At 42.7% G+C, this 12,579-nt stretch overlaps 1 protein-coding gene across 3 annotated transcripts in view; it reads right to left on the reverse strand.

The window, feature by feature from the left end:
* Window positions 1-12,579, reverse strand: part of LOC134905261 (uncharacterized) — a 177,618-nt gene that overhangs the window by 41,985 nt on the left and 123,054 nt on the right. For all 3 annotated transcript variants that reach the window (XM_063914637.1, XM_063914620.1, XM_063914628.1), the window contains 4 exons: window positions 8,225-8,312; window positions 7,897-7,945; window positions 6,954-7,038; window positions 5,653-5,756 (listed from right to left, as the gene is read on the reverse strand). In XM_063914637.1, coding sequence (XP_063770707.1) covers window positions 5,653-5,756; window positions 6,954-7,038; window positions 7,897-7,945; window positions 8,225-8,312 — 326 coding nt within the window. The remainder of the gene's footprint in view (window positions 1-5,652; window positions 5,757-6,953; window positions 7,039-7,896; window positions 7,946-8,224; window positions 8,313-12,579) is intronic.

Consider the following 12,579-nt stretch of genomic DNA (forward strand, 5'->3'; position numbering starts at 1 on the left):
CTAGCAAGATGGCTTCGAATGACGATTTCAGAAGCATACTCTCGTGCTGATCTCCCTGTTCCGGCTAATGTCTCTGCTCACTCTACACATAAGGTAGGTCCTTCATGGGCAGCACAACATGGTGCTTCAGCAGAACAGATATGTAAGGCAGCCACATGGTCTTCCATTAACACATTCATTAGACATTATGCCTTGGATACCTTTGCCTCTCATGACGCCGAATTTGGGCGAAAGGTTGTCCCCACCACTAAAAATTTGCTTTGGGAAATCCCAATGTTATCCTGTGGATAACCTGTGGACCCAGCCGGAGAAATATACGTTATGGTAAGAACTTACCGTTGATAACGGTATTTCTCCTATGTCCACAGGTTTCCACAGGGATCCCACCCTGACGCACCTGATTTGAGAATCTTTATACTCACTAAGCTCTTCCCTCTTGCGTGGAAGGGTGTGCATGTGTGTTCTTCTCGCCTGAATAGGGTTCAACATAATGCTCCTGCCTAATTGCTATGGAAACAACTGATTTGACTGAGTTGGTGGGCGGGATTATATGAATGAGCCCGGTGCATCCTATGAGGCCACAAAGCTCGTGATCGATTTGGTGCCAATCCGCTGACGCTCAAGCATATCCCAATGTTATCCTGTGGAAACCTGTGGACATAGGAGAAATACCGTTATCAACGGTAAGTTCTTACCATAACGTATATTTTGGAGTTCAGTATCATCTACAGTATACGCAAATTATACTCAAATCTGCTTATCCTCCCCTGATTTGTCCCTATCTGTACTGGGCTGTGTCACTGAATGTCTAACTGACATTTCATCTTGGATGACATCTCGCCACCTCAAACTTAATATTTAAAAGACAGAGGCCCTCATTCCGAGTTGTTCGCTCGCTAGCTGCTTTTAGCAGATTTGCACACGCTAAGCCACCGCCCTCTGGGAGTGTATCTTAGCATAGCAGAATTGCGAACGAAAGATTAGCAGAATTGCGAATAGAAAATTCTTAACAGTTTCTGAGTAGCTTGAGACTTACTCCTACATTGCGATCAGTTCAGTCAGTTTCATTCCTGGTTTGACGTCACAAACACACCCAGCGTTCAGCCAGACACTCCCCCTTTTCGCCAGCCACTCCCGCGTTTTTCCCTGAAACACCTGCGTTTTCCGCACACTCCCAGAAAACAGTCAGTTTCCGCCCAGAAACACCCACTTCCTGTCAATCACTCACCGATCAGCAGAACGATGAAAAAGCTTTGTTATGCCATGAGTAAAATACCTAACTTTTGTGTAAAATAACTAAGCGCATGCGCTCTGCGTACCATGCGCATGCGCAGTAAGCGACTAATCGCAGTATAGTGAAAATCGGCAACGAGCGAACAACTCGGAATGACCCCCAGAGTTAATTATATTTCCACCAGCCAAGTAGGTACCAACCTGATATCTCTATCACTGTTGAAAACTCGACAATCTACCCTACCCCACAAGCTCGCTGCCTAGGTGTCATCCTTGACTCTGATCTGTCCTTTGTTCCCCACATTCAATCTGTCTCAAAATCATGTTACATGCATCTAAAAAACAGATCCAAAATACGACCATACCTTACACAAGACACTGCTAAAACTCTAATCCATGCTCTCATTATCTCCTGCATTGATTATTGCAATAGTCTCCTAACTGGTCTTCCCAAACCAGACTCTCACCACTACAATCCATTCTGAATGCAGCTGCGAGGCTAATCTTCCTCGCTAGACATTCATCATCTGCAGATCCACTCTGTCAGTCCCTCCATTGTTTATCTGTATTCTACCGTATCCAATATAAAATACTTTTACTCACACACAAGGCCATTAACCAAACTACACCAATGTACATCACTTCGCTTATCTCAAAATATCTCCCAACCCGACCTCCATGCTCTTCACAAGATCTGCGTCTCTCATTCACACTCATTACTCACTCCCACCCACGATTGCAGGACTTTCATCGGGCTGCACCCATTCTGTGGAATGCCCTACCACGTACAATAAGACTCTCCTCTAGTCTCCAAACCTTCAAGCGTTCCCTGAAAACTCACCTCTTTAGGCAAGCATATCAAATTCCAGAACCGCCCACATAACTTTCATAAACCTTCCTATCAAATTGCATCCACTCTGCACAGTCCACACATATCCTCACATGTCTTCTCATCCTTCCTCTTGACCTCGGTTCATCATTGCTGTATGACCATATCAGGGAGCCCACCAAGAACCTTTGCAATCTGGAGGACAACTATGCAATAGATAGCACCTATCCTTGTGTATCCATGCCTATTTTCCTATAGATTGTAAGTCTTCCTACCTCTATGACTGTTTGTTATTAACCAGTTTTGTTATATTATTGTTTTGTTATATCATTGTTATTTACAATTGTAAAGCGCAACAGAATTTACTGCGCTATATAAGAAACTGTTAATAAATAATAAATAAATCTACATTCTAGACTGAACAGTGCTCTGGGAGAAAACTGTAGCTGAATTCAATAACGGATGGTCCCAAGGTGGCAGTAGGCAGTACTTTGAAGTGTCTTTACTTTTCAAAAATGCGGATTTCTAGTCAGATCTGTAATCTCACATTAGTATGTGCAGACTGATGTTACAGCCTAGTTGTGGGTAGTACTTATTTATACATATATTGTTTTCTTTTTTACAGCCAGCATTATCTGCATTTTCAAAAATGCCTTTACTGTAGCTACATAACAAATCGTTTAAAGAACTCATATATTTAATATTAGGCATGATTGTTAAAAACAAGATTCTGGAGGAAATGTATCAAATCTTGTATAGAGATAAAGTGGAGACGTTGCCCATAACAAGCAATCACCTTATCACTTCATGTCACAGGCTGTGCTAGGAAAATGACAAAAGCTGACTGGTTATATAAGAGGTAAACTCAAGAAGTTGCCCATGGCAGTCAGTCAGCTCCTAGATATCGTTTATCTAGCACAATCTATAAAATGACAGTATGAAGCTGATTGGTTGTTATGGGCAACTTCTCCACTATCTCTAGGGTTTGATACATTTTCCTTCAAGTCCTGCTACATTCAATTTGTAAAACATGACCAGGATATGTCCCTTTCTCTCTCACTATATGCCAGATTTATTACTGTAACCATTACCTGTCTGGCATCCTCTCACCCATCTCTCTGCACTACAGTGATACTGATATTCCTCATTCGTCTGTCTGCCCACTATGCCAATCTTACACTGACTGTTTCCTAGAGAATTCAATTCAAACTCCACAGCCTCACCTACGTCTGACACCAAAAAGCTCTGACACCTTTTTCTCCCATAGCTCACTGCATTCCCTCATGTCCACTCCACCTCCAAGATTATTTATTACCAGTTATTTATATAGCGTACACATATTCTGCAGCGCTTTACAGAGACTATTTGGTCATTTACATCAGTCCCTGCCCCAGTGGAGCTTACTATCTATATTCCCTACCACATGTACACGCACACACATTAAAGCTAGGGTTAATTTTGTTGGGATCCAATTAACCTATCAGTATATTTTTGGATTGTGGGAGGAAACCGGAGTACCCGGAGGAAACCCACGCAAATACGGGGAGAATATACAAACGCCAGACAGTTAGGGACATGGTGGGAATCGAACCCATGACCTCAGTGCTGTGAGCAGGGCCGGTTCCGGGGCTTCTGGCGTCCCGGGCGGCATTAGGGGGCGTGGCTTCATGCAGGGGGCGTGGTCAGTTACGCCCCCTGTACTGTTGTAGGATGTGTGGTGCGCGATGACGTCATCGCGCACCGCACAGCAAAGGTCCTCTCCACAAAGGTAAACTAGACGCTAAGGGTCTAGTTCCCTTCGTGGAGAGGACCTTTGCTGTGCGGTGCGCGATGACGTCAACGCGCACCGCACATCATTACAGTGAAGGTCCTCTCCAGGAAGGGAAATTAGACGCGTAGCGTCTAGTTTCCCTTCACAGCGGGCAGCCCACGAAGGGAAACTAGACGCGTAGCGCCTAGTTTCCCTTCACAACGGACAGCGGGCTGCGGCAGCGGGGGGCACCACAGCAGCAGCGGATCTTGCCATGGTGCGGCGCCATCCGGATGACGCCGACGCCCTCCGGAAGGCGGCGCCCCGGGCAAAAGTCCTGCTTGCCCGTGGCAAGATCCGCTACTGGCTGTGAGGCAGTAATGCTAACCATTACACCATCCATACTGCCCTAATCCAAGATGCCTCAGGTTTCGCTTCCCACCTTTGGGATACACTTCCATGTCCGAACAGACTCTCTGCCAAACTCCAAAGTTAAAACTATACCTTAAAATACACAATTGTATCAAATACTATGATCTTTCCACTTAATTCCTCTCTAGATGGCCCTGCCTTCATCTTCCCCATCCTCACTCCATGGCACCCACCAACTCTTTTATCAACCTCACTACTTCCCATTAGATTGTAAACTGTAATGAGTAAGGTCCTCTCGTGTACACCTGTGAGTCCTAGTACTATTCATCTTGTAATAAGCTTTAAGATTGAGCAATATTTTGCCTACTATGTCTTATACCAGTTGTTCCCAAACTTGCTCCTCAAGGCACCCTAAAAGTCCAGGTTTTAAGGATATCCATGGCTGAGCATACATGGTTAAATTAAATTGATTGAAGTACTAATTAATACCGCTTTCAGATCGCAAATCCTGCTTTTGAAATGGTTCTTTAAACGGTTCTAAAAACGGGTCTGAGCAGTTAAACCCCCTTCACATTGCATGTTGTAACTGGTATATTACCGTTTCATTACACTTTTGGTACCTTTCACACTGAACCTGTTTCTCCCATAGAAAACAGTGGTTGTCATTTTAAATGGACTTTTCTGGCCCACACATTATTATTAATTATTAATTAATTATTAATAATTTGGCTAGTCGTACGATGGAACCCAGCAGCTTCAAGCATCTTTACCATGTTTTTGTAGATTACTGCATCCTTCACTGTCCCAGTGATTTGTCTAGCAATTTCTTCATCCCCTCTCATCCTAAGCAGCTCCCTAACCTCCTCATCACTCCAATTTGCCATTTTAAACTGTATTCTGTATAATAAAATGCTTCTTCACTCTCATGTGTTTCCTCCAGTTTATTTCCTGCTTCTGCCTGGTGACATCACGCATGGAGACAGCCTATCACCTTCTGTGGTTTGGAAATACCGTTTCTGAGCCTTTCACATTGCACAATGAAATGGGTCTGAACCGTGTAGGACCCTGCTTTTTAACCGTTTTAAAATACCAGTAACCGCAGCTAGAACCGTTTTGGAAGGCTTAAAAAACGGCAATTTACCGGGTTATAGCTGCGGTGTGAAAGGGGTATAAGACACCTGTGCCCATAGTTGGTTATCCTTAAAACCCGGACTGCTAGGGTGCCTTGAAGTCTGCATTTGGGAACCAATGACTTATGCTGTCATGTAGCATGTAGGCATCTTGAACTTCTTACATTTTGCTTTTGCTCAATTTGTAGTTTCTTATAAAACCCATAGATTTTATGTATTCGCCTCTACTTCCCCACTGAAAGGCAATGCAGATTTTATGACCCATTCTAAGTTACAATAATACTAATAATATGAAATAACAATATTTAGCATACTCTGTGTATTAAAGCAATACTTACAGATCAAATGTTTCAAATTCAAAGTCTAACAAGGCAAAGGATGATTTCATTTTGGCTATAGCCTGGCTGCGTGCAATCATGAAACTGTTTTCTTTCTCTTCCCTCTAGAAGAATTAATTTAATAAAGAAATATGCATCAAAAATACCAAGAAACAAGTGTAACGTTTATAAACATACATGTAAAAAAATCTTTTTATAATTATACAAACCCTTCATTTGTGCAAATAAACCTACCTGGAAAAAGTATGCCCAGGACCCCACTGTGATAACCCCTCCAAAAAAGCTTACCCCTCCTGACATGTGCAGGCTTACTGTGATGCTGCAAAGCTTGGAGTCTAAGGAGTGTATTCAATATGTGTCAGATCCATTCCGACATGCATTTGTCGGAATGGATCCAACAAGGGCTATTCAATGGATGTCCAAATCCAACTGTCAGATTTGGCCGTACCCGGGGTCCTGTCCTGCCTGCTGGGTGCGCTGACAGCGGCGGCAGGGGGGAGCTGTACGGCAGCGGGGGGAGCTGGACGGCGGCAAGTGGAGGTGGATGACGGTGAATAAGTCTACGGCAGTGGGGATGATGTCTGCAGCGGCGGGGGATGAGGAGCCTGGTCGGGGGGGGCCCTGCTCAATCCAACTCTTTTTTCAAGTCGGATTGAGATTGTCGGAAAGGGGGCCAAAACCTGTTGGATAAGGACCCGTTTCTGACAGAAGAACGTGGATCGACGCCTATTCTGCCAATCCACGTGTTTTCCGACAAGTCAGGAATTCCCGACTTGACAGAAAAAAACTGCTCTTTTTGAATAGGTCGGAACCCCTCCCTACCAAAATCTGTCGGAAGCTGCCCTCTTTCCGCCAAGACGGCAGCTTTCGACAGCTATTGAATACACCCCTAAAAGTAAGTACTAACAATCTTTATCTGCAGGTACCGGTTTCCAAATGACCTAAACTACTATACTATATGCTCTTCTATTCTGTAATTCTGAGATATATTTAAGGTTCAAAAACACATCAAGAGTGGGTAAGTAACCACTAATTTAGCAAAACTGAAACTGCTTATGATCGCATGCTGGGGGCCGCTATCCAAAACACGTGACATCCGTGAGCCAATAAGATGCCGTTTTGAGAACCGAGTAAAACCGAGTAAAACCGAACCCGCTCATCACTAAAAAATATTATTTTCCAGTCCAATCTTTGATTATGAACTAAAATCAGTTATGATGACAATACACTCTTTATTCTAGCATAGTTAAAGTCAGTAATAGTAACACACAATGAAAAAAAATATTGATATGAAAACTCACAGTTAAAGGATCTAGAGAACAGACTTGTGGAGGTTCCAGTTCACTTAACTGATATTTTACTTTTGGGATCTTAGTTGGCGTATATCTACAAAACATGATTTATACTATAAATTAACACTAACATAATACATTTATTATAGATGCACCACACTAAGAAGTGACTTTTGTCACAATGTCATATGGAATGTTGTATACTATATTGTTTACAAATAATTAAATCCAACACAAATTTACAAAAGTATTAGGTCTCACAAAAGAAGGGAGGAACATTTAATTATGTTTATTTTTACAGCGGTGTCACCATTGAAAGTTTGGGGATTTTTGCTGAAAACATTTGGTTCTATGCTTCCATAATCTCAATAATCCTTTAATTTGTAATATTTTGGAAAAGGTTTTAATTGAATAGTTGGAAAAGTGGTGAATTATTTAATCTGTTTGTAATTTGCAAAGGTACTGTATTCTATTTTGTGCACCATTTCAGAAAAAAACCCAGCTATGGAAAGAACCATTTCATCTTGCAAACTTTTATTTTTAAAAAATATGCATTGCATTTGATAAAGACAGCTTCAGTTTGTTCTTCGCATAGAAAACACCACATCAACATACAGATGTGCTCATAAGTTTACATACCCTAGCAGAATTTGTGGGTAGTTTCTGTTGTCATTATGATTTAAAAAGAGTAAACACAGTTGTTTGTCAATAAATGGCATCACCCAACCACTAACCATGAGTGAAAGAAAAGTTTGTGAGTTATCATTCATATTCTCTGACAAATGGCCAGAAAATCACAAATTCTGCTAGGGTATGTAAACTTATGAGCACAACTGTATATTAAAGTAAATAAAGCTTTAGAGATAAGTGCATTTTGTTGTCAACTTAATGGAACGTACAATATTTTTTATTAAATACTTGGAAAAGCTTTATAAAAACAAGAAGTACATACCCACTGCTTATGCCTTGGATCCCACATTCCAAAAGAATGTCCTTCATTACTGCAAAGAGTAAATATAATGAACCAATTTTCCCAATAATTCAAATTATTTTATCAGTATAATTGGTATAAACTTCATATCCATATATACTTATGACAACTTTTTAGATGATAGGTTTTTAATTGATAATATTGCAGATGTTTGTTCATATAACCTTTTTACAGTCTAGCCACAAGAGTAGAGAGAACAGGTAGCAAAAACATAAAATTCATATTTACTGATAACATAGTTAATCCTGTATCCTTCACTATACAAAATCACACCGTACATACAACTTACTAGGCTGCCTATCTGAAGGGTTTATAAGCCTCATAGTCATGACGTCATTGAAGTCAATTTCTTCATTCCTTCCGCCAAACACGAAAAGCTTCAATAAAAAAATTTGAGAAAAAAAACAGTTTAGATACACAAAAATAAACACTAACTACTACTATTTCTTAATGTAAAACCTAAGAAAGACAGTTCTTTTCTGAGTATACTGTCTAAATTAAAAATGTGTGTGGATTGTGATAAATATGCCCCTAAAGTTGATTCTACCTCCTTTCCCATGTCATGTTCCAGTCTATGTGAAGTTACACATTTTAATATGGATGCTATACTATGACTGTATTGATTGAGGTAGGTAAAAAAATGTAACTCCTTATGGTAAATTTTATGTTCCAAGCAACATGCAGGTTAAGTGTATGAATGAAAAAGTTGGATTTTATTTTACAGTATTAGAAATTTAAAGTACATGTCTGTGAAGCCCAGTGTCATGGAGTTTGTGTATTTGGTGGTATTTCAGAGAGGTTCAGTGGGAAAGCATAATTCCTCTCTTTACATAGATAATTAGGCTTGGGTAGTCTGTCTACTATTTGAAATTTGGTATTAGGCAGCACAATTCCTCATAAGTCAATTTCATTTCCCACAAGCCGCTTAAACAGCATTCAGAACACTCCATTTTTTCTTCATTTTGGATGTTACTGTACACTGTCTGTGGGGCTTATTTGTGACAGTGGGGGCCCTGCAATTGGCAGTGAGCACGTGACCTGGCGCTCCCGGCACTCCCCTATTAAATCCTTTGACAGTGACCGGGAATAACCCGTCATTACATATTTACAGTACACTGTACAGAGTGTACAGTGCTGTCTGTGGGGATTGGGTTTATGTTATTTATTTTCTGTATATGATTGGACTACTACATGACCTGAAGAGATCAGCTGTCTCCCCTCCTTCCCATTGTCTCAAGACAAACCTTAGCTGACTACGAGTGTGCCTTGTTACAGCAAGGAGTGCAAAGTGACTTTAACCATTGGACGCCTTAAGGCGCAGGTAACAGTGCCTCAGCAAAAAAAAAAAAAAAGTATGGGTCCGTTGTCTTCAGCCTAGTCAGCTAAATGGATAATTAAGCCCTAGGCGTGTATCTGCCTTCAGTTGTGATCATGTACCTAGAGAAACATGGCACCAGCATCACTACTGCCATGGCCAGTCCGTGTGGTCATAGACTCACTCGATAAATCAGTGGCGTATCTATAATGGGTGCACACATTTTTTTCAATACTCACCTCTCCGGAGTCCCCCACTGGCGTCAGCATCACTCCATAAATTTCCGGGTAAATTGGCATGGCAGCCATTTTCCCGGGGGTTTTGCACATGCGCAGAGAGGAAATACAATGGAAAATGTCCACCATGACATTTCCATAGAGAGTTGCTCATTCACAATGTGCTCCTCTAGTGCTCAAACTCTATTGTGTTGCCGGGCAGCGGCTACAGAGGATGAACACGGGCCTCCATCTGTGTTAATATGCCCCTGTGCATAGTTGATGTTTCCTCATTATTGGAATGATGCTGAACATGTGTACGCAATTGCTGAGTACTTTGCGATGGCTCCCGTGGGCATCTATATTCTTTTCTGGGCGGAAGCTTCACTTGCGATGATAAGCAAGTCCGTAGTCTAAAAATTGGATGTACAGTATGTGCATACAAACATGAATTAGACCCTTAGTACATAGACTCCTTGCAGTTAAAGTAGAACTCGCTCCCCTCCCATCTGTCAATCATTATAAATCTGTATACCTTGCTCTATGACATGGTGTTGCCACAGTACAAAACTTCATTGTAGCTGGATTTACTCTTAACTCTAAATGAGGTGCATTGAATGTAGGTGCAAAATATGCCCTAAACAACAGTAACAAGTACTGTGCATGTTACAAAATGAAAGCAAGTCATTAGTTGTGATGCTTTCCTGCATTTGTACATTATTGTAGTGTTTGTAATTGAGTCCTTAAGTCTTGTGGTCCAGCTCTCGCTATAGTGTGCCTCTGTGAAAGCAGTGATAAGATTAATCATTTTAGTTAATTAATGAAGGATTTCATTAGTATTTGCAAGAGTAAGCAATTAGGGCTGAATGAGAAGTTATGGAAAGGTTTTTATTGACGATGCAATTACTTATGAGTGAAATAGGTGCCTAGTCTTAGAAATGTAGACATACAAAAGTTTTAAAGGAGAATCCAATATAATCATCATCGTTTATTTGCTGGACACCATAAATTCCACACCACTGGATAGGCTGTATACAAACTACATAAATATATATTCAACATACTGTAATAATTATCATATAGGTACAAATTGCAAGTACAAATGCCATAATATAAAACAAATAATAACACATAAGCACAGAACAGGTACTTGTGTAGTAGATGAAGAAGAAGGCGCAGGCAAGAGAAGAAGGGTTGAGAGTGCTCTACTCATGAGAGTTTACAGTTTAGAAGGAGGTGGAATGAGAAAACAGCAGCAGCTAGTGGGGCACAAGTATATATGACCGGTAGAGTAAATAGTGTTGGCTATAGTGGAACAGATTGTGAGTTATAGTAGATTATGAAAGAGAATACTTGAAAAATTGGAGGGTGGGAAAATTCTAATTAAGTTGTGCATGGAGTTCCACAGTGGCGTAAGTTCGTCCCAGTCGCCCGGAGGCATGATAAATGTTGGTGCCCCCCTACATATACACATACACACACATACCATATGTAGCTATCCGGCACTAAGGGTGAACAGTAGCAGCGTGCTCAGGTACCTTTCCCAGTAGTAATATAGATACACATACAAAGTGGACGCACACCAAGTCAGTTATTACAATAAAACAGACACCAGCATACCATTATAGTACACCTACAGTGCTCCCTCACCCGCCAGCAGGTCTCGATGGAGATGCTTTGGCGCAGTGGTGTGCCGATATAATTAGTGTTCACTGTAGGATTTTTTTTACGGCAGGGTGCTGATCACGGGGAGGGATGGGCAAACTTAGGTACATACTATAATGCTTGGTGCTCCCATACCTATGGGCCAAAACATGGACAGTGCGCGCCGAAGGCGCGCTCCAAAAATCTAGCGGCGTTGTTTCATAATAGGGGCCAAACACTTTATTACAACACGGTGGTGCACCTAATACACATTGCACCAGATAGAACCTCCTACACACTGCGACAGATAGAGCACGTTATACACATTGCACCAGGTAGAGAGCACTGAGGCACACTGCACCAGGTAGAGAGCACTGAGGCACACTGCACCAGGTAGAGAGCACTGAGGCACACTGCACCAGGTAGAGAGCACTGAGGCACACTGCACCAGGTAGAGAGCACTGAGGCACACTGCACCAGGTAGAGAGCACTGAGGCACACTGCACCAGGTAGAGAGCACTGAGACACACTGCACCAGGTAGAGAGCACTGAGACACACTGCACCAGGTAGAGAGCACTGAGGCACACTGCACCAGGTAGAGAGCACTGAGACACACTGCACCAGGTAGAGAGCACTGAGGCACACTGCACCAGGTAGAGAGCACTGAGGCACACTGCACCAGGTAGAGAGCACTGAGACACACTGCACCAGGTAGAGAGCACTGAGGCACACTGCACCAGGTAGAGAGCACTGAGGCACACTGCACCAGGTAGAGAGCACTGAGGCACACTGCACCAGGTAGAGAGCACTGAGACACACTGCACCAGGTAGAGAGCACTGAGACACACTGCACCAGGTAGAGAGCACTGAGGCACACTGCACCAGGTAGAGAGCACTGAGACACACTGCACCAGGTAGAGAGCACTGAGGCACACTGCACCAGGTAGAGAGCACTGAGGCACACTGCACCAGGTAGAGAGCACTGAGACACACTCAGGGGCGGAACTGTGGGAGGCAGTGGAGTCGGCTGCCGCCGGGCTCCTGACCACAAGGGGGCGCATCTCCTCCACTGTCTCCCGCAGCCTGAGAACTGCGCTGCTATTGTGGACGGAGGAGCAGTCACTGACACGGAAGCTGCCTCCTGTAGGGAGAGATGGCACTGGCTGCAGCTAGGGGGAGCTCCAGAGCACAGCTCCTCTTCTAGCCAGCCGAGGGAAGCTCTCTGCTCCGTCAGCCTGATGATGAAAGCCAAAGGTAGACACTGTGTGGGGGGTAGCGGAGAGGTGTATTTGGGGGGAAGCACTGTGTTTTGTGTGTGCTTGTTTTTAAGTGAGGTGTGTGTGTGTTTTTAATGAAAGTTGTGCATTCAAGTAAAAGGCATGTGTGTGAGTGATGTGTGTGTGTGTGTAAGTAAGTGAGAGACATGTGTATGTAAGTGAGAGGCATGTATGTGTGTGTAAGTGGGAGGC

This window comes from Pseudophryne corroboree, chromosome 1 (genome assembly GCF_028390025.1).
Source record: "Pseudophryne corroboree isolate aPseCor3 chromosome 1, aPseCor3.hap2, whole genome shotgun sequence".
NCBI classification, from domain to species: Eukaryota; Metazoa; Chordata; class Amphibia; order Anura; family Myobatrachidae; genus Pseudophryne; species Pseudophryne corroboree.